Genomic DNA, 24,518 nt, shown 5'->3' with positions numbered 1-24,518 from the left:
ATATTTATTACATAAATATATAGTAAAATAGACGAGCAACAATTACCATAAAAATATCTTTCTTTAAAATCCTGACCCAAAACACAACGGGGTGAAAAATCGCACATAACAGACATACTGATTGTCAACGTGGGGCAGGAGTAGGAGCCCCTTGAGTCACCCCTACAGGTCTCACCCCTCCCTGGGGAAGGGACCTACCTCCTTTCCTGTTTCTGGCCACAACCCCCCTCCCCCCACCCCAGCACCAGCTTCTCATACATTCAGTAGCGCCTCTGGGCAGTGTCCCCCTCCCCCCACCCAGGAGTTCCCAGGGCAGGAGATATTGTCCCCCTTATGGACGGTGTCTCTGTCACACACCCTGCCCTCTCCCAGCCCTGCAGACCCGCCACCAGGGGAAGGGGTGGGGCTCCTCCCCCACCCTCCCCAAGTCTGACAAGGGAGGAGGCTGGATGAGGTATGTGTGTTATGAGTGATGGGAGGGGGAATACTGAGATGGAGAGGCGGGTGGTGGGGGCGGGGTAGTGGTCATGGCTCTGGCACCCCCTTGTCCTGGCCTGGCCCCCTCATCCTATTCCCAGCAACCTGTCCTCCCACCAATACTGCACCTGCTGCCCCACCCTGCCTGCCCTAGTGCCCCGGGCCAATACTGGGGGAGGCATGCTAAGCACCCACGTCAAGGCCATCCCCCTCATTAGCACCAATGGCCCCCAGGAGAGGGCCCTGTCCCCTACTTCCTCTAGAGCAGGTGCATGGCACTCCTGAGTCTCCCTGGCTCCTCCCCTACCACGTGTACTCACTCACACATTCACGCAGAGAACACACACACACACACAACCCACATCACCAAGAGGGAGGGGAGGGGGAGGGGAATCACAGCTCATATGATTGGGGAGGGTGGGGGGAGTCCCAGGTGCCTGTAAGAGGCCAAGGCTCTTCAAGGCCTTTTTTTCCACCGTGTCCATGGCTGAGGATGGGGATGGAGGGGTAGAGGTGGGAAGGGAGGAGTGGGGGAGACAGTAGACAGGTCAGGAATTCCACTGGGCCCCCAGGCGTGGGAGGAAGGTACAGGAGAGCCTACCCATGGGACTGGAGTAACACAGGAATCAGTACCCCAGGAGAGAGAGAGAGGATAGTCAGACAAAGACAGCTCGGCAGCCCAGGGCCCCAGAGCAGGGTGGGACAGGCACATGCACAGGTGACAGTGGATGCTCCTCCAGGCCCTCCATCCCTATTGGAACACCTGAACAGGGTGGGAAGGATGTTGCCCTGATGGGCAGCATAGCACTGCCTTCCCATGTGTGCGTGCGTGCGTGTATGTGTGTAGGGGGCTGTGGCAGGCTGACGGTCAGGGTGGGGTGGCAGGCTCCCCACTGCTTAAGACATTTTTGCCCCAATAGTGCAAAGCGCAGGAAGCCCTGGCACCCCTCCCCCCGCCCCCTGCCCCATTCCCCATGGCTTCCGGGGGCATCTATGTCCACCCATCCATCCCTGCCGACATGCAGCCCTGACCCCAGGGCCCTCTGGTCTGCTCTGTCCCTCCCTCCTCCCTTCCTCCCTCCCCTGAGAAGTGGGGGGCAGCCAAAGGGAGGAGGAGGAGGGCAGCTCACCCAAGTGCAGACCAACAGAGCACTCCCCACCAGGAGGGTGGGAGGGGGCTCAAGCCAAAGTCCCTGAATTAGAGAAAAGAAGAGGGAAGGGGGTCCCAGGGGCAGAGGGGTGGTGGGCCTAAAGAGCTTTAAAGAAAAAAGGAGGAGCACCAACCACCCCTTTGTCCAGGGCCCCAACTAAGTGCCATTTATCTAAACACCCCCAATCTGGTGCCTGCCCGCCCAGAGTCTGGGTTAGTGCATTGAGTGGGAGTGGGGAAGGAGGGCAGAGGTTAGAGAGAGCCCAGAGGACAGATGGAAAACAGGGAAACAGAGACCTAAAGGGGTGAGGCTCTGGGGGACACTCACGCACAGCCCCCCCAACCCCCCAAGTGCAGCAGCATCTGGATTGTAGCTAATACTGCAGGATATGAGGTGGGCAGGAGCCGGAGCCACAGTTTTTCCTGTTTGGCTGCCAAGGTGGGGAAGAAGGAGGGGGACAGGGAGAGGCCCCTGGGGCTGGGCACTTGAAAGGGTAGCTGTGCGGGCAGCAGGGCAGGCTGGTGAGGGGCCAGCTGGCATCCAGCATGAGAGGTAGATGGAACTCAGCGGGCACGAGCGGCAGACAGCAGAGGACGTACTGGGGTGGGGCACAGAGGGCGGGGCAAGGCAAGGGGGTGGCCAGGACCCTGTTGTGTTCTCACAGCTCTGATCGGCAGCCCTACCCTTGGGGATCTGGTGTGTGGGGCATTTCTCTCTGATATGGGGGGAGGAGGGGCAGCTCTCAAAGTGCATGGGGTGGTAAGGGGGGTCCCTCCCCTCTGGCCAGCCTCAGTTAATAATTTAATATCATCTCTCTCTCTCTATCGCTCACTCTCTCTTTTTTGTCTTTTTTCTCTCTGTCTAGTGTTTCTTCATTTATCTTTTCCCCTTGCTTGGTTTCCAAAGTGCAGTTAGAATGACTATAATTTTTAACCTCCAGGGGAGGAGCCAAGCCAAGCCGTTCTTTGCACCCAGGCAACTGGGGAAGTAGAGGGGCCCCAGCCTGGAGGGGAAACTGAGGCCAAGGAGCTGGGTGGGGGGCTCTCTCTCGTGTGTGTGTAGGGGCTGAGTGGAGGGCATCTTCCCCCATCCCATATTCCTCCTTCCCCTACTACGATCAAGATGGCTTGTCCCTCTCGGTTCTCCCTCCCTTCCCCTACCTTCTGAGAGGACGGGGTCCCCCAGCCTCCCACACTGTCCTTTTCATAGCAAGTTCATTTGTTTGCCCTGTCCCAGGGCTGGAGGTTCTGAGGAGGGACCTGGGCAGTGCGGGTGTGTGTGTGGGAGCTGAATCTATCCAAGGGTGAGAGGAAGGAGAGAAGAGGTGGGGGGTCTCCCTCAGCCCCCAGCTCGGCCCCTTCTCTCCAGGCTCCTCCCCACCAGCTCCGCACACCCTCTGGCCGCCTGAGGCTTTAGACTTCCTGATCCTCAAAGACCTCGAGGAAGAGTGGGGGGAAGAGTTCGGTGGGGCACTCGACTTTCATGTGGAGGAAGCGGCTGGCGTGGCAGGCCCCGATCATGCGGAGGTCAGTCACCTTCATCAGCAGCTTGGGCCAGAAGTGCGGAATGTTGTGTTTGCGGTGGTTGACGTAGTGCTCGAACGCCAGCAGGTACGCCTCCTGACTCTTCTCGATCTTGTCCACGCACAGCAGGCCCGAGCGGTCTGCGGGGAAGGACGGGCGTGAGGGGTGAGTGGCTGCAGAGAGGGGCTGTGGGGGCTGGGGGTGTGCAGGGACCGAGGGGTGGCTGGGGAGAGAGAAGTGGGGTAGGCATGGGGGTAGGGAGGGGAACTGGTTGACAAAAGGAGGGACCCAGGAGGGCTGAGGATAGAAGGTGTGTGGCAACAAAGCGGAATGGGAGTGACAGAGAAAGAATGAAGCAAAGACAGGACAAGGAGCAGAGCAGGGACTGGGGGTGAGATGGGCCTGGGAGCAGAGTTGGCGGTGGGAGACACAGAGGGAGCCTGGGGGCGGGGTGACTGGGCAGGGAAGCTGGGGAGCAGAGAGAGCCTGTAAGATTTAGGGAGGAGCAGAGCTACAGGCCCAGGGGCCAGCCAAGCTCTGGGGCCCCTGGAAGCTTCTGAGCCCTCCCGGCCACTCAGCAGGTACCTGTTGACATTAGCAGCACAGCCTGCAGCAGAGCCACTTCCGTGTCATCCAGGTTAAAGGCAGAGAGTGACTTGCCCAGTTCAAAGATGGCGTCAGAGACTACGCCCAGGCCGCCATTCTTGAGCTGCTCCCGCTTGACGGCCATCTCCCCACTCAGCGTCAGGGTGTCGCTCTCGGGGTCATAGCGGACAGCCGCCCGCAGGGACATGATCTCCATGCAGCACCCCTTCAGGAGGATGATCTGGTCTTCGCAAGGCAGCTGCGGAGTGGCAGGGCCACAGGAGCACTCAGCACACCCCTCCCTACGTCCCTGAGTCTCCCCTGGGAGCTGCGAGGCCACTACTGGCCTCAGTCAGAAACATGGACTCTAAACAGTTGACCATGTGCTGGGCCACATGCACACCCTATGTCATTTAAACTTCACCAGTATGCCTGTGAGTTAGGTCCGATCCTTACCCCCTGCCCACTCCAGATGAGAACGTGAGGTACAGGGGATTTAGGTCACCTGGCCAAGGTCACACAGCTAGTAGGGCTGTCTGTCTCCAGAGCTAGTGCTCGGTAAAATGAGAACTTCCAGGCTGCCTAGAGTTGAGATGGCCACATAGACTTGAGGGTGAAGGGGCTGGGAAAGTGGGTGCCTAGAGCCAGCCAGTTCCTCAGATCAGCGAGCCCTGTGTGTGTGTGTGTGTGTGTGTGTGCATGGTGTGTGTGGGGAGGTGTATGTGTGTGCACACGTGTGCTGGGCGTGTGCTGATCTACGGGAACTGTTCCCTGTCCAGAGGACCTCAGCTGGGAGCAGCCCCCGGTTTCCCTCCAGCACGGCACCACGTCTCCCCTCCCATCTGCCACTCACCTCGGAGAACATGGGCAGTTTTTTGGCAAAGTCCACCACACGGGTGATGGCCGGGGTGATGATCTTGGTAAACTCGCTGAAGGCCTCTAGGTCCACCTTGTCTCCGTCCGGCATGGAGACGATGGGTGACTGGCCAATGTCATCCGGCTAGAGGGAGGGGGGCGGTTAGCCGGGGTGCAGACCCTTTTTGCCCTCTCGCTGGGACTGCCTGCCCACCAGGGGGAGCTCCAAGGCAGCTTCAGGAAGAGGGGCCGCCAGTAATGGAGTCCCAGCCCTAAGGCTTTCCCTTCACCTTGGGGCAGAGGATAGACCAGAGCAATAACAACAATGGTAACGACAATAGCAGCTACAATTATCAAATACTTAACATGTGATCAGGCATTAGGCTACATGTTTTACATATCTTATCTCATTTCATCCTCACCACTATCCTAAAAGGAAGATACTATGATTACCACCATTTCACAGGTACCGCAGCTAAGTACCAAGGTCAAAGTCACGTGACTAATAAGTAGCACAACCAGGGTTTGAACCCAGGCAGTCTGACTCCTGACTGTTACACACGTATCTGCTTGGCATTGGAGACCATGCTCTTAACAGTGCACCGTCCTGCTCCATGGCACGCTCTACCAGGAACCAGGAGCCACACCACATACCACCAACTGTCCACCTCCCCACAAACTGACCTGGAAAAACCTGGCAACCAGTTTTACCAGGGCCTAACACAATGCCTGGTGCCCCAAAATATTGTTACATGACTGTGTCCTTACCCACCCCCAACCCTGGTCACTATGGGCAGGAAAAAGAGGAAGGTCGCCCCTCCTCACTGGAAATGCGATGAGGAAGGCAAGGCCCCGTCCTCATGGAGCTCCTAATCAGATGGAATAGGCAGGACACAGACAGCAAGGACACATACACAAGTATACAGAATCAGGACTGCCAACGTGTGAAGAGTGTCAGTTTTGGGTCAGATTAAACTAAGAAGGCTTCCTGGAGGAGGCAAGACTCTGAGCTCTCTCTCCTGCCACTTGGCTGCTGCTCTCCCCGGGCCCCTTTCTCCTTACCAGGAATTTCCGCCTCTGCTTCCAATGGCTGCCCTGGGCATTGGTGCTGCGATGGGCCTCCGTGGCAACGTGGATCAGATCCCACTCTTCAGGAGTGGGCTCTGGTCTCTGCTGCAGTGATCGAATCATCTCTTCCTTCCGCCGCCGCTCCCGGTTCTGCTCGATCAGCTTGCGCTTGGCCACCCGCTTAGAGTCATCTAGAACCACTGTCAACAGAGAGGCGCGAGGTCCTCTGCATAGCACCCTCCACCCTCTCCACAATCCTTTCAGAAACCACTCTTCCTAGTGCACAGGTTGGGGAAACTGAGGACCAAGAGAGGTTAAGTGACTTCCTAAATCACCTAGCAGTTGGATGGCACAACTCAGATCATGATTAATCCCTGGGCCCCTGGGACCATGTCAATGACAATTTGGGCTGCTCCAGATGAATATCACGTTCTGGTCTAATGGGTTATGATATAGGAGTTATTAGAAGACCCTGCCACATAATCCCTAGCTAATGAAGGATGCCCTCTCTCATCCAGAAGCGGGGTACCTTCAAGGTAGTCAGAAACAATATGTTAGGGTGGGTGCCCGAGGAGCTCCTTCTGCCCAACAACTCTCTCTCTGAGGCCCTCACATGGTGGAAGGCATGGGGGCCTATGCCCAGGGCCCAGAGAGGAATCGTTTCTTTTTCCCCAGGGCTGAAGGATGCAGGGACCAAGACTCTGAACGTTTTGCCATCAGCCTGACCTGGACTGGACTGTCACTCTGCCCTATGGGCCCTGAGGGCACCCTGGAAGGGAGCTGCCACCCCCACCCGCCTGGCTCCACTCCCCCCACCCGGGCCCCTTACAGTCCATGGCCATGCCGACAGCGATGCACTTCTTGAAGCGGCACAGCTGGCACTGATTACGGGTGATCTTGTCGATGACACAGCAGCTGTCATATTTGCAGGAATAGGTGGGATGGAGGTTCTTCTGGATTGTGCGGCGAAAGAAGCCCTGAGGTGGGGGGAGATGGAGCAGTTTGTGATCATGACTTCCCCTTCCTGAACCAACAGTGCGGTTCACTGGGGCGGGGGTGGGTTTGTGAGGAAGGCAGGATCGGTGAGGGAACCTGGCAGCCTCCTGGCACAGCCAGCCCAGGATCACTGGGCTCTGCCAGGCCAAAGGACCTGAGAAAAGTGTGCCCTCAGCCCCCACGACTGAGGGGTGGGGAGTGCCTGGGTAGTGGAGGTGGCGGAGGTAGGAATGATGACCATGATGGGCAGCTTTGTGCCCGGGACGGTGTGAGGTGCTATGATGCCTAAAGGAATAGCAGCTTTGGAAATCCAAGTAATACCTTATTTTCCATCTTGTTAAATGACTCTAAAAACAGCACTGACCCAAAAACCACTCTCATGTATGATGCCTGGTGCCCATGCAGGTGGAATTCATGAAACAGATGGACCAAAAAAGTCAAGAAAAGGCATTGGGTATGAATCCTAGTAGCGTGAAAAGAAAGATTTCAATTCCATAGACTGGGATTGGCCTTTGCTTTAAAGGAAAAACCTCAAGAATCAAGATGGTCATGATAATGAAGGGCTAATATTTACTGAGTGCTTACTCCATGCTGGGCACTTAGTAAAGATAAGGCTTCTCTTTCATGGGGCATCACACTGAACCCTCAGGGCAACCCTATGAGGTAGGAACTGCTACTGTCCCCATTTTGCAGACTAGGAAACTGAGGCTTGGAGCAATTTGCCCAAAGTCACATGGCCAAGTGGGCAGCAGAGCCAGAACTGGGCCTCAGGTAGGGGACACCAAGGTCTGAGCTCTCAGATTCTGGGGGGTGCATTAAAATCACCTAGGTCACTTACAAAAGATACAGATTCCCGGGCCTCGCTCCAAAACTCTATAGGGGTGGGGCTTCTCTGTCCTTTTAGGGTGCTCCCCTGGGGCTCAGATGTCCTCAGGGGTAAAGATCCTCGCTCTATGCTAAACTGCTTGTACTGCTTCCAGGAACACTGCTCCAGCGCTTTAAATCCCTGGTAGTCTTGGTTTGGTTGACACTACGAGAGAAACTTCAAGCCTTAACATATTTTCAAATGATTCTGTTTCTTGGAAGGTCTCACATTTTCAGGAGGTGATCCTGGAAAAGCCACACAGGCTGAAATGACCAAAGTGCAATCTAGCCCTCCCCAAGTCTATGACCTTATCCCTTCTGTCCAGGAGGAACCTGCCATCCTCTTCTCCTCCATGCTCCTACCATGCCCCCCAGCACTGGCTCTCACACTTTCAGTTAATACCTGGGGATCAACACTTACGTGCACATATAGTAGTAACATTCATTGGGTGTCGGGCAGGTGGGAGGGGGAGGAGGATGGGTATATTCACACCTAATGGGTGTGGTGCGCACCGTCTTGGGGATGGACACTTGAAGCTTGAAGCTCTGACTCGGGTGGGGGGGGCAAAGGCAATATATGTAATCTAAACATTTGTACCCCCATAATATGCTGAAATAAAAACAAATACCTGCGGAGACTATTAAAAGGCAGATTCCTGGGCTCCACCACACAACGGTTCTGAGCAAATAGTGGTAGAATGACGCCTGGAAGTCTGCATTTTAATGAGTACTGCAGGTGGTCCAGAACCACATTTTGAAAACCACTGATGTCTGTTTCAAGTCTTTCTCTCTCTGGTAGGCTGTGAGCGGTTTGAGGACAGAGCATGTCTTGCACCTCTCGCACCTAATATGCTGAACGGATGGATGACAGCTGACATTCGTCGAGTGCAGAACAGGGATGATGAAGGAGCGAATGAATGAATGAATAAGAGAAGAGGAATGATGGTGTAACACGTGGGCTTTAGACTACATGCTTACAGAGCTTGTCTGTCATGTCAGTGCTGAGGGACTTAACGGGAGTGAGAAGGGGGCTCTGGGGGTGGGGAGTGGCTGGAGATCGCTTCCGTACCTTGCAGCCCTCACAAGTGATACAGCGGTAGTGATAACCAGTTGCCTTGTCCCCACACACGACACACTGCTCGTCTTTGTCCAGGTAACTAGGGATATACCCTGGGAGGAAGGAAAGGATGCAGGCAGGCATGGCTTGGAGCCCCAGCAGAGAGGCTCCTATACTTTCCCCATCCACCAACTTTTTGTTTCTGGCCCACCTCCTAGCCCAGCTTCCCTGGAGGGTTCTTTGTCTCTAGGTAGAATCCTAGAGATATATTGGGAGGTAATCCTTCCCTAAGTATGCAGAGTATATCAGTTCTTCTCACTGTCCACTCAGGGCTTTTTTTCTTGCTGTATCTAAAGGGCAGAGGATGGAGGAGAGGGAAAAACAAATGTCCCCAGCTCATCTCAGAACACAGCCCCTAGGAACTTCAGCTCAGCCCCTGATTCTGGGAGACCTTGAGTGAGGGATCAAGAGAAGAGGCCCTTCCTGACCTAATCCATCCTTGAAGGTGGGGCACTCCCCACATCACCCTTCTCACCCTCAAATAAGTCCACCCCAAGTCCTGTAGGATGCTCTCCCCATGGGGCACAGGAGCTGCCAGTACATGCCCAGGCCCAGAGCAGGCCTTGCTTGGTTTGGTGGGCTTGGGGGCAGGGAGAATGAGCACATGTAGCCAGGCTCACCTGACATGCTGGTTTTCAGGGAACATTGGCCGTTCTTTCTTTTTCGCTTTCCATCTGGTGACCTGGCACTGGATGGGGGCAAAGTGGGCAGAATCACAAAGCCGTCTTTGGGCAGCCCCCTTCTCTTCCTAGAGGCTGATACGATCCCCCAGGTTCAAGTCCCTCTATCTGTGTCCTCATTCTACCTCCCAACCCCCCAAGTCAGCTGACAATGCTTAGAAGGGTCCAGCTATCTGGAAGCTACAAGGGAGAGAGATAAGGGGCTTGGCTGTAGCACAAGCATGTTCTAGAACACGCACATACATATACACACACACATACACACACACTGCAGACCTTAAGTAACCAGAATCTACAGGACATCCAAATATTTAAGCTTTCAGTAAATGACAAATATGCTGAAAGAACCCTCAGGATATGCTTAAAGCTATGGAACGTTTAGAACACACATATACATGCAACATAACAGTGCATGTGAATAACTATGCAGCCTTCAGCATAAACCCAAGCATGGTAAACAAGCACCAGGACCTACATACCTACGTAACTTTTAGGACATTCTGAAATGTGTTATATATCTCTAGAATATGCCCATGTGTTACAAAACCCTCTGGACAGGCACCTACTAATGCCACCTCTCTCCCTCCAGTGTGAATATCATGTTTGATTTCCAGGCATGCACATATGCTAAATAACCCACAGTGACTGAAAACACTAAAGTTACCCTGTTCATGGCCTCCATTTAACAAAGCAGCAAACCGAGGCCCTACTTGTGCCTGGTGACACCATGCACTCGGGTCAGAGCCAGGACAAGGACCCTGAGCCCCTCCATGCAAAGTATAAATAGCAACCCTCAGTCACTACACATGTATGTCGCCTGGCTCTCCACATACATGTTACATAACCTCAGCACACACAGGTTACATAAGCCCTCTACATGCATGCAAGTATTGTATAATCTTCCACACCCACCCTGCTCGTGGCATGTTGCAGGGCCCCTCCTCCTGGAGCAGAGGCAGCTCCCAACACACTGACACAGTGACCTTGGCCAGGGTCACAGCCACAGACAGCCCTGTGTTCTATGCCCCCTGGGGATTACCCCTGTCTGGTTCCTACAAGGCTGGAGGGTCAGGTCTCCCTCCTGCCTTCCCAAGGGGTGGGTGCAGGGGAACCCAAGCCACCTAGGCCCCAGTTGAGCTGGCCTCTTCAGCAATTACCAGACTCTTAGCCTCTGGGTGCAGTCCCAGGGACAGCCACAAGGTGGCGCAAAGACATGGGGGAGGGGAGGATGATGGGGGAGGGGCTGCAGTCCTCGGGCACTGGGAACTGGCATTCCTGCCTTTCTCTAAGCCTTAGGGGCAGACTCTCCCAGGCCCACAGAAGTCTGAGCAGGGAAGTACAGGGGCTGCAAATGACACCCATACAGTGACAGGCCAGATCATCCTCAGAGTCCCTCCTGGGTTGAGGCTTTGGGGGAGGGGGGTTACCTAGTGCCCTACCCAACTGCCAGCTCCATGGACTTCCTCCACCCCTCCAGGGACCCAGTCTTTGGCCCTAGGGCTTTGCCTGGCCAGGCCTCTGGCTTCCTGGCTCAGGATCTGATCTCCTAGGCAACGCCAGCCACACTGCTCCCCATAGCACCCCTACCCCCATCCTCTCCCCAGCCATAGGCACAGGCTGTTCCCAGCTCCCGGGGTACCATGCCAACTGGGACAGAGCTCTGTGCCACTTGGAGCCAATGGGAAAGGCAAAGACCCTCTGGGCTCCTAAAGGGCAAAGCAGATCACAGGTAACCCATCCCTAGATTTATGTGCAGGGCTGACGCCTCACCCACGTGTAAGCAAAACCTTCATGGTTGGCATGCACTTCCACTTCCTGGGAGGAGTCCCATGACAGTGCCCGCCCTTGACCATGAACAAGGAAGAGCTTGTAGGACTCCCAATAGAATCCAAATATAAGCGTGGGCTGTGACCAATAGTTACTGGTGCATATGTCCTGAAATGTCATGTTATACGAACCACAGCTTGTAGACAACACGCTTGTGGTCAGATGGTAAGCGGGCTGGTAGGCAGAGGATGAAAATGGCAAGGCCATTTGGATCCTACATGCTCAGGTGAGGGCAGCAACGACAGAGGGGACATGGGGAGCATTTGAAACTGCCCAGCACTGTCAAGGGAGGGGCCATGTGCCTGCTGCTTGTAATTACTCTGCTCCGTATCACTCCTCACTTCAAAATGGGCAACTCTCAATCCAAGCACCTAATTCTTTGCCACATCTGAACTTGACTTTATCCCCTGGACAAAGGTAGGCAGAAGGCTTGCTGGCTCCAAGTCCACCCTCAAGAGGTGCTTAAATGTTCAGTTCAGCTCTCTTTTGCCCAGCCAGGTGACCATGCCTGCTGCTCAGGAGTTGGCATGATCTAGTTGCCACACCCATTACCTGTTCTCCTCTGGGTCTGACCCACACTCCACCTTGCTTGGCTTCTGTTCCATTCACTTCAATTCCATCCAGGATGCCCTCCAGCACGCCAAGAGACTGGGGTGGGCACACTGGCCCCCCCGGCACACCCACAGGCCACCCACCCCCCGCCACCCAGGCCCTAGGGCACAGCACCCATGGTACCCGCCTCAGCACTTGGCCTTTCACACCATGCCCTGCACCCCAGCGGGGGCGGGCGGTGGGAGGGGCCAGGGAGTGGCAGGTGGGAGGGCTGGGGGCAAGCTGGGTCTGCGAGGGGGTCCGGGGTTCTGGGTTGGGGGAGTAGCTTCGGAGTCTTGTCCTGTTCAGAGATCCCTGCAGAGAGAAGAGAGAGGCAGGGGTAAGAGGGTGCTACGGCGAGAGCGTAGGTAGGATTCCTTTGGTGGCGACATTTGGGGCTTTATGGGCCATAACAAGATGGCAGAGGGTATGGAGCGTAGGCGCAGGGAGAGGACCAAGTCGACCCCTTAGATCACAGGTACAGCAGGAAACATCGGAGATCCACATCTTAAGCCCACACATGGGGAGGGATGGAGGAAAAGATTGAGATCTTTTATGTGCTAGGTAACACGTCTCAATCCTCACATTCAAACAAATGCCTGCACCTTAATGAGTGTCTACGACACATTAGCTATTGTTACCAACCCTCTAGTCAAGTTTTCCTAAAATTCATCAATATTATAGGGGTGAGAGGAGACCAGGGATGCGCAGTTTTCAGCACAGCTATGGGGGTTCCGGTGAAGGAAGGGTTGGGCATAGGGCAGCACGCTGGGATCGTGAATGCCCATCTCGGTGTCTTAACAGAGAGAGACGCTGAAAGCTGTGGGGAGCTGACCTCCTCTGCTGTTGGCTAAGTTATGACACCCGACCCTGGCCCCCCAGGGACTCCAGAGCTTCCCATACAAGGTCTCAAATCCCACCCCCCACTTGGTTTAGCTGAGACCAGACTTCCCAGTTGGTTTTGCTGAGCTGCCACCGACCAAGACGGCAAGGGGAAGAGGGAAGGAAATTGATGTGTGTTAACTGAGTAGATAATATGTGCCCTCCAAAGGGGGCAGCAGAACGTTACAAATGAGGAAACTGAGTCTCAGAAAGCTTCATCATTCACTCAAGTTCACACAGCTAGCAAGCAGGTGGCTGAGGGATTAGAAACTCACAGCCTGGCTGTAACGCTAGCCTTGTTCTGCTACCTGAAGTCCAGGGCAGTGCCAACCTGGGCCCACCATTCCCTCTACACGGCACCTCTGACCCTGGGCTGCAGACCTGTGGCTTACCGTCTACGTGCACACAGGCAGGTGTGGGCATGTAGGAGGGGGAACAAAGGGTGCAGCTCCCCACATATAACCTCCATCACGTGGCTGCTGTACCAGAGACCTCGCCCCTGGGCCCCCTGGCCCCACCCCCAGGAGCTGATAAGGAGCCAGGGCGGGAGGAGAAGGGAGAGATAAGTCTGGGCATGGGCAGGGCCTCTGTACCCAGGCAAGCTGGGTGCATGGGTGGTGCACAGAAAGGTGGCCCATTCTACCTCTGATACCACCCACCCCAGACCAGGACTGGGCATCGGGGCCTGGACAGGAGACGGGGGGAGGGTACGAGTGGGGAGCCTTAGCCCAGGGAGCCGTCAGGAAAGTAGGTCAAGTTTTTCTTGGCTTGTGGAGAAATTCCTGTTATAAATTTATAATGGCGTAGCCAGCCCTAAGGGGTGGAGGTGGGGGAGGAGAAGGAGTGGGTGGGGATACCCAGGGGCTGGCACTGGGGCCTGCTGCTCTCAGCCAGAGCAGTGCAGGGCAGGGGGCAAGGGCCCTCGTGGAGTGTGGGCTGGACACTCGAGGGCTACTTGCTGTTTCCACTTCTATCTGTGCCCAGCGAGGCTTCACTTGTCTGTCTGCGTCTGAACGTCTCTCTCTCTCTGGGTCTGGGTGTCTCCATCTCCCCCCCAGGCTGTGCCTCGGTGCTTGGCACACCCTGGCTGCGGTGCTGCCCCCGCCTGTCTCCTGCCCGCCTGGCACACTGCCACCACTTGTTTACAGAAGCTGGAAAAATCCACTCGCCAGCCGGAGGCCCAAGCGCCCCCAGGGAGGGGAGGAGGCAGGCACAGGAGTGGGCATGCTGAGAGGGGGCAGCCCTGGGGAGTGGGCCCCGGGGGCAGGCGCAGAGGGCCAGTGTGCACAGGAATGGGCATTAGCAGCTGTGGGCCAGGCTGGGCAGGGAACACCAGCAGCAGCCGCATGGCATGGGCAACTCCTGCCCCAGGCCACAGCTCTGGAGGACCCCCTCCCCCCACACCCCCGCCACTACCAGTTGCTACAGGGCAGACCTGGGGCAGTGCCAACCTAAGCCACCATGTTTATTTCCCCTTCCCCCTGCCCAGCCCAGCCTTAACTCCAAATGTGTCTGGGCACTGCCAAGGGCTTGCACGTGCCCGCTGGGGGAGGGCAGGCTTGCTCTCTGCCTACCTCTGTGCCGAGCTGAATGGTGCCCTGCTGCCAATAGGTGCAGCCCAAGCTATAGTTGGCCCCCGTAGTGGGCAGAGGAGCAAGGTGCTGCCCTCACTGTCTAGGACAGCCTTACCTGGCACCTAGCAAGAGGCTGGAACCCCTGGAGACTCCCTAATACCTCTCCAGGGAGTACTTGGGCCTCTGAGGTGACACAGAGCAGAGGGGGAGGGCCCAGCACGCAGGGAGGCACAAACCACGTGAGCCTGTGTTAGCTATGGGCAGAAAAAGATCAGCAAGAAAGGGGCATGGGGCAGGGATATCCACCCTGAAGGGCAGTTTCTGTCCCCTCCTCCAGGAGTGCAGCTTAATTCCCCAAGCTCCTTCCTGGCACCTGCCCTGCAGAGGCGCAGCAGGCTCGGCCCCCAGGGGCAGAGGGGGTGGGGCTATGGGGTTCTGAGTCTGGGCTGGACAGAAGGACAGCAAGGCCCACCTGTTGGCTGGCCTGGCCACCCACTCCTTCTCTGTCAGATAAGAGCTGCCGGGTGGCAGCATGGGCAAGGTGCCTGCGGAGGGGGAAGCATTTCATTAAGCTTAAGTGCTTCTGTGATGGGGGGAACAGGGACAAGAGGCCAATGCGGCATCCATGGGCACCGTGCCAGGTTCCCACTCCTGGTCTGTCCCACTCCGCAGTCCTGCAGATCTGAGAGACACCCCCAAAGGACTCCTGGGACTGCCAGAGGGGGCTCTCTGCCCCCAGGATCCAGCCCCAAATACTGCACACGCCAACTCTCCTCAGTGTCTGCTCTCAGCTTTGGCCCTTTCTGGGGCCTCTGAACTTTGTCCTTAATGCTCTGAAGAAAGCCCAGCCCTACTTCTTGCCAGTCATAGCGACACACACACAGAGGGGGGCTGAGGAAAGGGAGAAAGAGGAGGAGGAGAGGGTAAAAAGGGTGATAGGGGAAGAGGGGAAGAAAAATGTGGGGGGACAAAGCGACAGGGCAGGGATGGGGGCAGAGCCAGGGATGACAAGGAGGTAGGGGGGAGGAAGAAAGGGGAGCAAGAGACTGGGATGGAAAAGAAGGGGTGAGGAAGGAAGGAGGGCAGATAAGGGGAGGGGAGACAAAGAGAGAAAGGTAACAAAGAAAGATGGGTGGGGGGTGTTTCATACCCGCCTAAGTCCCACCCCATGGAGGCTGGGGGAGGGGGGAGTAGGAATGGTTTCCACGGTGACAGCTGGTTCTTGGTGGCCTGGCATGTGGGCTATTAATAGTGCTGTGGGTAGGTTCACACCTCCCTCTCCCCTTCCCCTCTGCCTGCTGCTAGGGTGGGGGGAGATTCCTCCCCCACCACCCACTCCCAAGCAGCCCTGAGTCCACACCGTGGGAGCCAAGAAGGGTGATGCTTAAGGGCCAGGGCAGCCACCATAGCCCAAACACACACACACGGGCATGCACAGGCAAACAGGCCTCTGTGTGCAGACGCTGCCCCGTGTGCCAACGTGGGCTCTCAGGGGCAGCCACAAACACCAAGGGCTCCTGGGAGTCTGTGGTGATGGTGGAGCTGCAGCAGCCACACACACCCCCACGCTGAGTGGTAGCTGCCTCTCTAGGGCTGGCACCTCTCTCTTTTCCCAGACCCCCCTGTTCTATCCTCAGGTATGGATTGAGCAGGGCTGCCCCACCCAACTCTCTGTTATCCTAGTGCCAGGGAGAGAGGAGGAGTGAAGGCGGGGAGGAGGGTACTATCTGGCAGGTGTGACATGGCAGAGGGGTACACACAGACTGGGGGCACCAGCTTGGCAGGCATGGGCAGAGGAGAGGGAGGCAGGCAGCACCCTTTGGTGAGCTCTCACTGGGCCCCCGGGAGGTGGGGTTCTGGAGCTTAAGGGCAGTGACCCCTGACTCTGATCACCTAGCCACTGTGGGACCTTAGAGGCCAGAGAATGGGAGATGGGGGTGGGGGATATACATAAGGGGGAGACTAGTTAAACAAAGGATCTTCTCCACCCCCCCAAAAGAATATAACAGGAAACTCCCCCCTGCAGGTCAGAGACAGAAAGACATAAACAGCAGCCTTGACTCGGGCCAGCTGCCCAGTATTAACATCAAAGACTGTGTTTCCCACCCTACTCCCCCAGAACCTCACCCACCTGCTGCTCTCCTCGCCCTCCTCCTCCACCCCAGGCCAGCTCCGGGCAGGCACTAAGGTGGGTGCCCACGTCTAGAGGTCTCCTTCTGGGTCACATCCACCCCCCATGCCCACTGATGGGTGGCTGTGTCCACACCAGTGCTCGAGAGCTCAGCCCATAGAACTTCATGCCCCCTGCCCCAATTCCCCTCGGGAATTCCAATTCCCTACACGAGATCCAAGTGGCCAAGAAGGCAGAATCAGGAGCACCCCCAAGCTGGGCATGGCACATTCTCCCCACCCTCCCCCCAGCAGCCAGCAGGTAATTGGAGCTGGGAGCTGGGGCAGCTGAATGCTAGAGGCATGAATGTCACAGGGCCAAGGCGCTTGCTGCAGATGGCACCATGGGCACAAGGCTTGGGGTCCTCACTCCCCTCTTTTAAGGCAGTAGAAGAAGTTGCCTGCAAGCCCTGGGGAGCATCGCCTGGGAGAGGAGGTTATGGTGGAAGGGAAAAGAACGGCTAAGATGTTCTCCCAGGCACCCCAGGGAGGCAGGAGCTAGCCCCCACCCAAGCAGAACTGGCAGAGGCAGAGAGAAAAAGAGAGGGACAGGGAGGGGCAAAGAGAGAAAGACAGGCACAGAGAGAGAGACAGGGAGGGAGGGAATAGGAAAAGAGGGAGGAAAGGGGAGGGGGGAGAGAGATCGAGAAGGAAGAGAAAAAGAGAGAGAGCGCGAGAGCGTGAATGCAGCTGAGTCTCCGGCACACACACGGACACGTGCAGACACACACACTCACCCCGCATGCGCACAGCCATAGGGCTTTGGGTACCGTTCCAGGAGATATTCAGAGCCCTCCCCAGCCCACACATGCACAAAAACACTCTCACATGGATGCGTGCACAACACACCCACTCACTGATGTGTACAGAAATGCTGAAAGCCACCAAAGCCTTGGGTCCCCGTGCCCTTCCCCTGCCCCTCCCCCTCATGCCTGGTAAAAGAGAAAATGAAATAGGCAGCTGGGGCTCTGGGAGCCAAGAGCCCATCTCCTCCGTAGAAGAGGGAGAGAGGAGGAAGAGGAGGTGGGCCGAGGGCTTGGTCCAATCACTCTGCTCTTTGCCACTGCTGGGGGCTATGGCTGTGCCTTTGGCACTAACCTTTAACACCCAGTCCCTGGTCCCCAGACTGAGTGCCCACTCCAAAGCAGGGGAGCAAGTATAGCATTTCCTGGGCACAAACAACATCCATTTTGCTCCCCTTGTCTACCCAGCAAAGTTCTGACCCCTCCCTCTGGACCACCTCTCCGCCATAGGAGAGAGGTGCCCTATGGCACCCCAGCTTTGGCCTACCAGGTGGCACCAAGGTGAATCCACAGGCTCCCACCCCAGATGCCTCATTGAGAGACTGAGAACTGTCTCTGGTTGCAGGCAGCTTGCTCACCCCCCACCCTGGTGTATGCCAGGCTTGGGAGGAGAGGAGAATCCACGGGCGTTGCTTACGATGTCAGGTAGTGACACAGATTGAGCACAGGTGTCATCGCACCGTCGCACCGTTTAGTATTTACCCTCAACCCAAATGAGATAGGCATCACTGTCTCAAGATAATGCAAACCCAGGCCCAAAGTCTTACAACTGGTAAATGATGGAAACCCAGTCTCCCCACTCCCAGCTATTGCTCTTCCCACCATGGTCACACCTGCCTCCCTTCCCAAGGGGCACAAAAGCTCCCCAAGCACTTTTGCAGACACAAGAACTAGAGCTGAGATTGGCTCCCACTCCAAAGACTCCCAGGCCACCTTCATGGGGCAGTCCCCCATTGTCCTTGCTTCACCTTGAAGGGCAGGGGCCGAGTAAAACAGGTTTGGGGGAGAGGGGACCCTTATCACCAGACTCACAGAGGGAAAGAGGTAACCCAGGACAGACCCTGGACCTCAAGGTGCCATGCCCACCACCCTGGTCCCTAGAGCCTCAGTTTCTTTCTGCTATCACCTTTCTCACTAGTGCCCGAACTATGCTGGGAGGAGAATCTGGCATCTGTCAGTCAGGTCTGGGTTCTTGTGGATTGAGAGCAGGTAACTGGGATGCTGGCCCCCAGGAGAGAAGAAGGCCACTGTCCCTTCCCTGAGCCCATGCTGTACCTACACAGAAGAAGGCAGAGGGGACTGCTTTCCTCGTTCTCTTTCTCTCCCAGCCCCAGTGCTCCCAGCAGAGATGCAGTTGATGCCCAAATGTTGATGCATGTGCCCCCTAGCTCGTGAGGTGTGTGCCAGGCTGAGATGCCAAGGGCTCCTTCTAAGCTAAAGGGTGAGGGTCAAAGGAGCTTGGGGCAAAGGGGCCTGCCTTGGGCTCTTTTCCAGACATTGGTCCCAGGTTACAAAAATTTGTGGGGGAGAGAGAGGTGACATGAAGGGTGAGGAGGCTGGAGATTGGAGACCCACTGCCCCCAGCCCAGTCCCATTCCTGTGGTATCTAGGAGACCCAATTCTCCACTAAGCCCCTCCAAGAAATCCGGGGGATCCCAGGCCCACAGCCTTCCGCATCCATCGTAACAGTTAACACATACAGCTTATTATGAACAGGCACTTGCTAAAGCATTTTATATATTCTAACTCCTCCAGTCCTCAAAACGCTAAACGAGGTAGATATGATCGTCCCCAATTTACAGATAAAGCAAAGGGGAAGTTAAACCAGCAAGTGGCAGAGCTAGGATTCAAACCCAGGCATTCTAGGTCCCCCCAAAATCCCTGCTCTTAACCATGATAGCATAACACCTGCTAGGGGAAGGATACCTTGTTCTGTCAGCTGGGTATGTGTCCCTGTGACCAAGCCTCAGTTTTCCCTCTGTAGCAGCCGGTGGATTCTCTACAATGGAATCATTACCATGCCTCCTCATCCATGTAGGCGAGGCTAGAGGGAAGTGTGGCTTCTGGATGCCCCCGGGGCTCTGAGTCTCCTGCCCCAGTGCCCCGTGCTTAAACTCCAGAAGCCAGAAGAGCTGCCCTTTCTGCCCCCTCTGGGCCGGAACCTGCATGGTGGGTGAGAGGGCCTCACTCAGCCCCACACACAGTCTGGCCAGCTGTACCCTGCAAACCAGGCCTTGAGGCTGGGCAAAAAAGACAGCTGTTGGGCATCTCTGAGGTGGTTCTCAGCTGCCAGGGGTGTGGAGAAAGGCCATTCTGAGTCCTGCCGTGGACCCAACTCAGCTGGGTCCTGCCAACTCCCGCCACTGCGCATGGGGCCCATTCTTTTCCAGCTTGGGTCACTGTGCTGGGAGCCTCTTTGCTGGCTTGTTTAGGAGCTCGCTAGCCAGCTGCAGCCTGCACACTGAGGGCTCCCACAGCACTGGTGTCCCTAGGAGGGGCCTGCCAGCCAGAGGGGTCAGCATGGGCAGAAGCTGACCCCCGCCCTTCCCCTGTTCCCAGCCCCCAAATCTTGCTGGCCGTTAGCTGTAGCAGCAGCACTAAGGAAGCACAGGAAGTCCTGAGCAGCCAGCTGAGCCCCCCCGCCCCCCACCCCAACCTCGCGCTGACCCCAGAGGCCGGCGGGCGGGGCCCAGGGGCGGAGTTTGAGTATTAACAACTGGAAAAGTATGAAGAACATCGCTGCCAGTCCCCAGCGCTGAGAAAAGAGGCTGTGGCAGAAACACAGACAGGACAGGGGTAGACTGGGGTAGCGACAGGGTAAGAGAGAGTTACAGATGGGCAGAGAAACAAGGAAAGAGAGGGAGAATCAGACACCGCAAGACAGAGCAACAGAAAGAGAGACAGAGTTAGAGAGAAATTCCAAGTCAAAAATACACATCACTCACACACACACTCGCCAGCATACGGCCTCTTAAGGAAAGCTTCCAAGTTTGGACAGGAGGACTGAGGTGGGAAAAGGGGCCAGACACATGGTGGGCAGCAGGAGTTCAGCTGAGGGAGACTGAGTGTCCCCAGGAAAAGCCCAGGCAAATAACCCAGAGCAAGGGCAGCTAGATCCCAGTGAGCTTTTAGGGTAAGGATGAGAGCCACTCCCTAGGCACTACCTCTCCCCAAGACTCCCCCTCCCCGAGAGGCTAGGACAAACCCAGCTGCTAGAAGTCACTGGACACTGTTTTGAGCCCATGACTCGGCCCTCTGGAACCCCCCTGCACCCACTGTCTTTGCTTTTGTTTCTCTGTCCCTCCAAAAGAAAAAAAAAAAAGCCCATTCCCACACAGTGGCTGCGCCTAGAGGAAGGAGGCAGGAGGAAGCTGGGGGGGGGAAATTCTGTGATTGTGTGCATCTAGGTGCGTGCCTGGTTGCACAAGCTACAGTGTGTGCATCTGGGGCTGTCTGGACACGACTGTTAGTGCAGACCTGCACCTGTGTGGACTCGGACTTTGTGGACCTTGTGAACTGGTTCTGCACAAGAGTTCATGGGACTGTGTGCAAATGAGTGCACCTGCGTCTGCAGTTCCCACAGTCAGTCAATTAACAAGTGTCTACAGAGCACCCCCTGTGCTAGGCTCTGGGTGGGATCCAGAGCTCTTCAAGTGATTCTCCTAGGTCTCAAGGAGCTCACTGTCTAGTAGGGTGGTATGGCAAGCAATAGGGACTGAGAACATGTTATCAGGAATGCATGATTTGCACCATTATGCAGGAAAGCCTTTACACACAGATGAATTTTCTTGGGAGCAGGGATTTTGTTGTCTATAGAACCTCAAAGCTCCACACTAAGAGTCCAAGAAAATACTTGTTGCTAAGTTGTGTATACATGTGTTGACGTGTAACTGCGTCTGCATCTAACTGAGTGACAGCGACTGTCACGGCAGGCGATGATGTCTGTGTGACTGGGCTCATGCGAGCACGTGTGTGCCTGTGAGTGACAGGGTCTTTTGTAATTGTGCGGCTGTGTGCAATTGCTCTGTGTGCATGCATGCATGCGATAGTGACTTTTTCTGTGTGGGTGACAGCGACTCCTCCTTGCCCCTGTGTGTGACAGCATCTCTGTGTGACCCTGTGCGTGGGTATGTGCATGGGTCGGTCTCCATGCTCTTGGTCTCCCGTGGGTGTGTCCCGCCCCTCTGAGCTCCATGGTGCAGCAGCAGCCTGCCTCTTTCCTTGTCCCTATGTGGGTGTGTCCAGCAGTTCCTGTCCTTGAGTCCACCTGGTTGTCCCTGGGTGTGCATGTGGCTGTCTGTGTGGGCATATCTCTGTGTCTGCGTCTGCGTGTCACCTTTGCTTCCCCCCTCATCTTGGACAACAGCCCCCTTCATCCCCTCCCCCTCCTGGGGCCAGAGCCAGCACTGAGGGGCAGGCTCCCATCTTACTGGCTTTCCTTCTGCATCCCCCACCCCCAACCATGGACTGGTGGCTGTCTCCATTGCCCCTGTCATTCCCCCAGGCCTTTCTTTCACACTGGATAAGGGAGGGCCCCAGATGGAGAAGGGGTACCAGAGACACGTTGCAAGGGGAGGGAAACAAGGGAGGGTGGTACATACAACACAGGTCCATTCCTCCTCTTCCCCAGCCAGCAACTCTCCTAATCATCTAGGGACCATCAAGCATCCCCCAACACACACACACACTCCCCCTCCAAACAGCCGCGTTTTTGCAATTAGGAGTGTTGCAACCAGAGAGCCATGCTCAATTGGGGAGGCGGGTAAGGAGGGGGGGGACTTCCCTTCCCGGGGCCCATGCAAGCCCACCCTCCCACCGCACTCCTACTGCCCTCCGCAACTGGAGGCAGCCTTGCAAAGGCCACTCGGCCTCCGAGGCTAGGGGTGGGGGCTGGGGGGGCGGGCAGGCCTCCGGCGCACCGTAAACAAACCGCGGCGCGGCGGGCGGGGGAGCTCCGGCGGCCGACAGCGGGGCCCGGCCCGGGAATGCGCAGCAGACCTGCCGGACAGAGGCCGGGCGGGCCCTCGAGGGGGAGGCCCGGACGCCATCTCCGCCGGCGAACCCCGGGCCCCACCGACCTCCTAGCAACCTCCCTTCCCCAGGGCGTAAGTTGCAAGCTCCCAGGCTGTGACAGGGTCACCGGGGCGCCGGGAAAGGCAGGAGCTGGCAGCGGGCACCCCCCGGGCGCCCCCAGCCCGCCTGGGAGCTGGCCACAGAGCCCCGCGGCTTTGCATAATCAATCGCGAGGCATTTGCATATTAATGCCCCCTCGCTCCCTCCTCCTTACCTCGGCGTGGCGCGCTGGACCGGGCTGGGCAGCGACGCGGGGGTCTCAGCGCCCCGTGCCGGGGGCGTCCATGGGGGGCCGGTGGGGCCCGGGCCGCCCGCCTCCTGCGCCCGGGTGTGAGTGCGAGTGAGCGCGGGGGGGCGGGGGGCGAGTGTGGCGGCCCCGCGGCTCCTCCGGCAGAGGCGGCGGCCGCTCTGGCTCCTCCCTCCCCCGCCCCGCTCCGGCTGGGGCTCGGTCTCTGCGCGCCCGGCCGGCTCGCGGCTGCTCCCTGCAGGCCGCCTTGTCGCCGCCGGCCCCCGTCCCCCGCCCCCCGCCCCCTGCCGCGCCCCGGGACCCCGGCCAGCGGCCCGGCCGCCCCTCGGCCGCCTCTGCCCCGCCCCGCTCGGACTCGCCCTCCTCACTCCAGGCGGCTCCGGCAGGAGTGGTACTTGGTGATATATTTTGGAAAAGATGTCATTAAAAAATAGCCTTTGCTTGCTGGGAGAATTGGGGTTTGGGGGTTTGCACCATGGGGGTGGGGAGGAAGGATCGACCAGCTGCCTGCACCTCATACATGGGGAGAAAGTGTAAATACCAAACACTTGGAGATGTAGAGTTTGTTTCGGAGTTCGAGTCTCTTCCCTACCAGTAACTCGCTGGGTGACCTTGAGCAAATCACCACTGCTGTCGGGGGTAGAGCTTCCTCAAGCTTAAAATGCCAGGGCTGGGCAGGTAATCCCTGATGTCCTTTGAACTTCAATCATCGTATGTTTTTAATCCTTTGGGGGGCTCATTCCTCCGTTACTTCCCCTCTCCTCTCATTTCTAACATCCACACCCCATCCACTGCCTCCCCTTTCAAATATCACCCTTCTCCATAAAGGCTTTTTCTATTCACTGTCACCAGCCATTTCCCCAACAATCTGCTCCCTCTGCTGAGCTCTGGGAGGGGGCAAGACTTGCCATACCCCCTCCATTCCTAGCTTCACGCAGGTGTATTTCCTCGCATGTTCGCCCCCACCAAAATGCAAATAGTACCAGGGCCACTCTAAGGAGGAGGGTGGGCTGCATACAAATGGACCCCCTTCCCCAAAGGAGAGCTCTCCAGCATGCCAGCCCCACCCTCCATGTGTGCGCACACACACCTGCATTCATGGACATAAAACCATCCCAGTGACGCCAGAGCCCCTTTCATCTCAGGATCTCCTAGGGCCAGGCAGAGCTCTAATTACCCCAGCACCCCCCCTGGCCCCACCGGTTCCCCTGCTGTCATTAGCCCAGTTTTACCTGTGGGGGCCACAGCCTTCCCACAGCGCCCAGGGCAGGGCCCTGTCTCCACAGTCTGCTCTTGGAGAGGTGTGTGTGTGTGTTAAGGGAAGCTGCTCTGCTAATCACCCAGTTTGCACGGGGCAGAATCACTTGCTGAGTGGGGGTTCTGACCAACAGCATATCCAATTTGGGGTGCCCTTGCTCATCTCTTAGTCTTAGCTACCTGCAGCCTCAGTTCTGTTGGAGCCACTTCTCTTACAGGGGGCATTGGGGTTTGCAATGCTTGGGGGAAGGGAGGGTACGTCTCTTGGGACCGTGAGGACGAGAAGGGCAGCTGTGATGAAACTCATGGGGTACAGAGCACAGTGGTGATGCTGAGGGGTGTGCAGTGGGTGAAGGGAGCCGGCAATATGCAGTGGTGGCTGCAGTGGGGAACTGAGGCTGCAGCATGATGGTCAGGATGGAGTAAGTGACCCTGTGTTCGGTCTGGGCTCACGGTGGACATGCAACAACTGTAGTGTGGAGCAGGGTGCTGCAGTGTGCAGAGTCAGGGCAGTGTGCAGTGTGAGGTGCACTGCGGTTGGCTGTCTGCCAATTGATGCCACCTTCTTGGTGATCAGGTTTGGCTGAGACCCTGGGGAGCAAGATTACAGTGTGTAGTGCTCAGGATTTGTGCTCTACCCAGTATGGAAATAGTCCTTTGGGACTGGGCTGTCCACAGAGTTGGGAGAGAACCCCGATGCATGAGATACATTACACTTTGCCTTGACCGGAGAACCGGAGGCAACGGAAAGGGCCAGCAGTGACCTGGATCAGGGCAGG

At 56.8% G+C, this 24,518-nt stretch overlaps 1 protein-coding gene across 1 annotated transcript; it reads right to left on the bottom strand.

The window, feature by feature from the left end:
* Positions 1-41: 41 nt before the first annotated feature.
* THRA (thyroid hormone receptor alpha) lies at positions 42-22,544 on the bottom strand. Its single transcript, XM_069482489.1, has 9 exons — positions 22,450-22,544; positions 11,696-12,049; positions 9,257-9,324; positions 8,589-8,689; positions 6,489-6,636; positions 5,654-5,859; positions 4,590-4,736; positions 3,737-3,995; positions 42-3,291 (listed from the first exon to the last, which is right to left on the bottom strand). Exons 2-9 carry the CDS (start codon positions 11,746-11,748, stop codon positions 3,041-3,043), a joined length of 1,233 nt encoding a protein of 410 aa, XP_069338590.1. The 5' UTR covers positions 11,749-12,049; positions 22,450-22,544; the 3' UTR covers positions 42-3,040.
* Between the last annotated feature and the right edge of the window lie 1,974 nt (positions 22,545-24,518).

The sequence above is a fragment of the Eulemur rufifrons genome, chromosome 9 (genome assembly GCF_041146395.1).
Source record: "Eulemur rufifrons isolate Redbay chromosome 9, OSU_ERuf_1, whole genome shotgun sequence".
Taxonomy (NCBI): domain Eukaryota; kingdom Metazoa; phylum Chordata; class Mammalia; order Primates; family Lemuridae; genus Eulemur; species Eulemur rufifrons.
The sequence above is the reverse complement of the archived record's forward strand: the minus strand, read 5'-3'. Positions and strand labels throughout refer to the sequence as shown.

What these genes read in the sequence shown, in the direction of transcription:
- THRA (XM_069482489.1), bottom strand. Translation starts at nt 11,748, where the DNA reads ATGGAACAGAAGCCAAGCAAGGTGGAGTGTGGGTCAGACCCAGAGGAG. An exon ending in CCTGAAAACCAGCATGTCAG is followed by an intron (nt 8,690 to 9,256) that starts GTGAGCCTGGCT and finishes CCTTCCTCCCAG; the next exon opens with GGTATATCCCTAGTTACCTG. An exon ending in TCACTTGTGAGGGCTGCAAG is followed by an intron (nt 6,637 to 8,588) that starts GTACGGAAGCGA and finishes CCCCCACCTCAG; the next exon opens with GGCTTCTTTCGCCGCACAAT.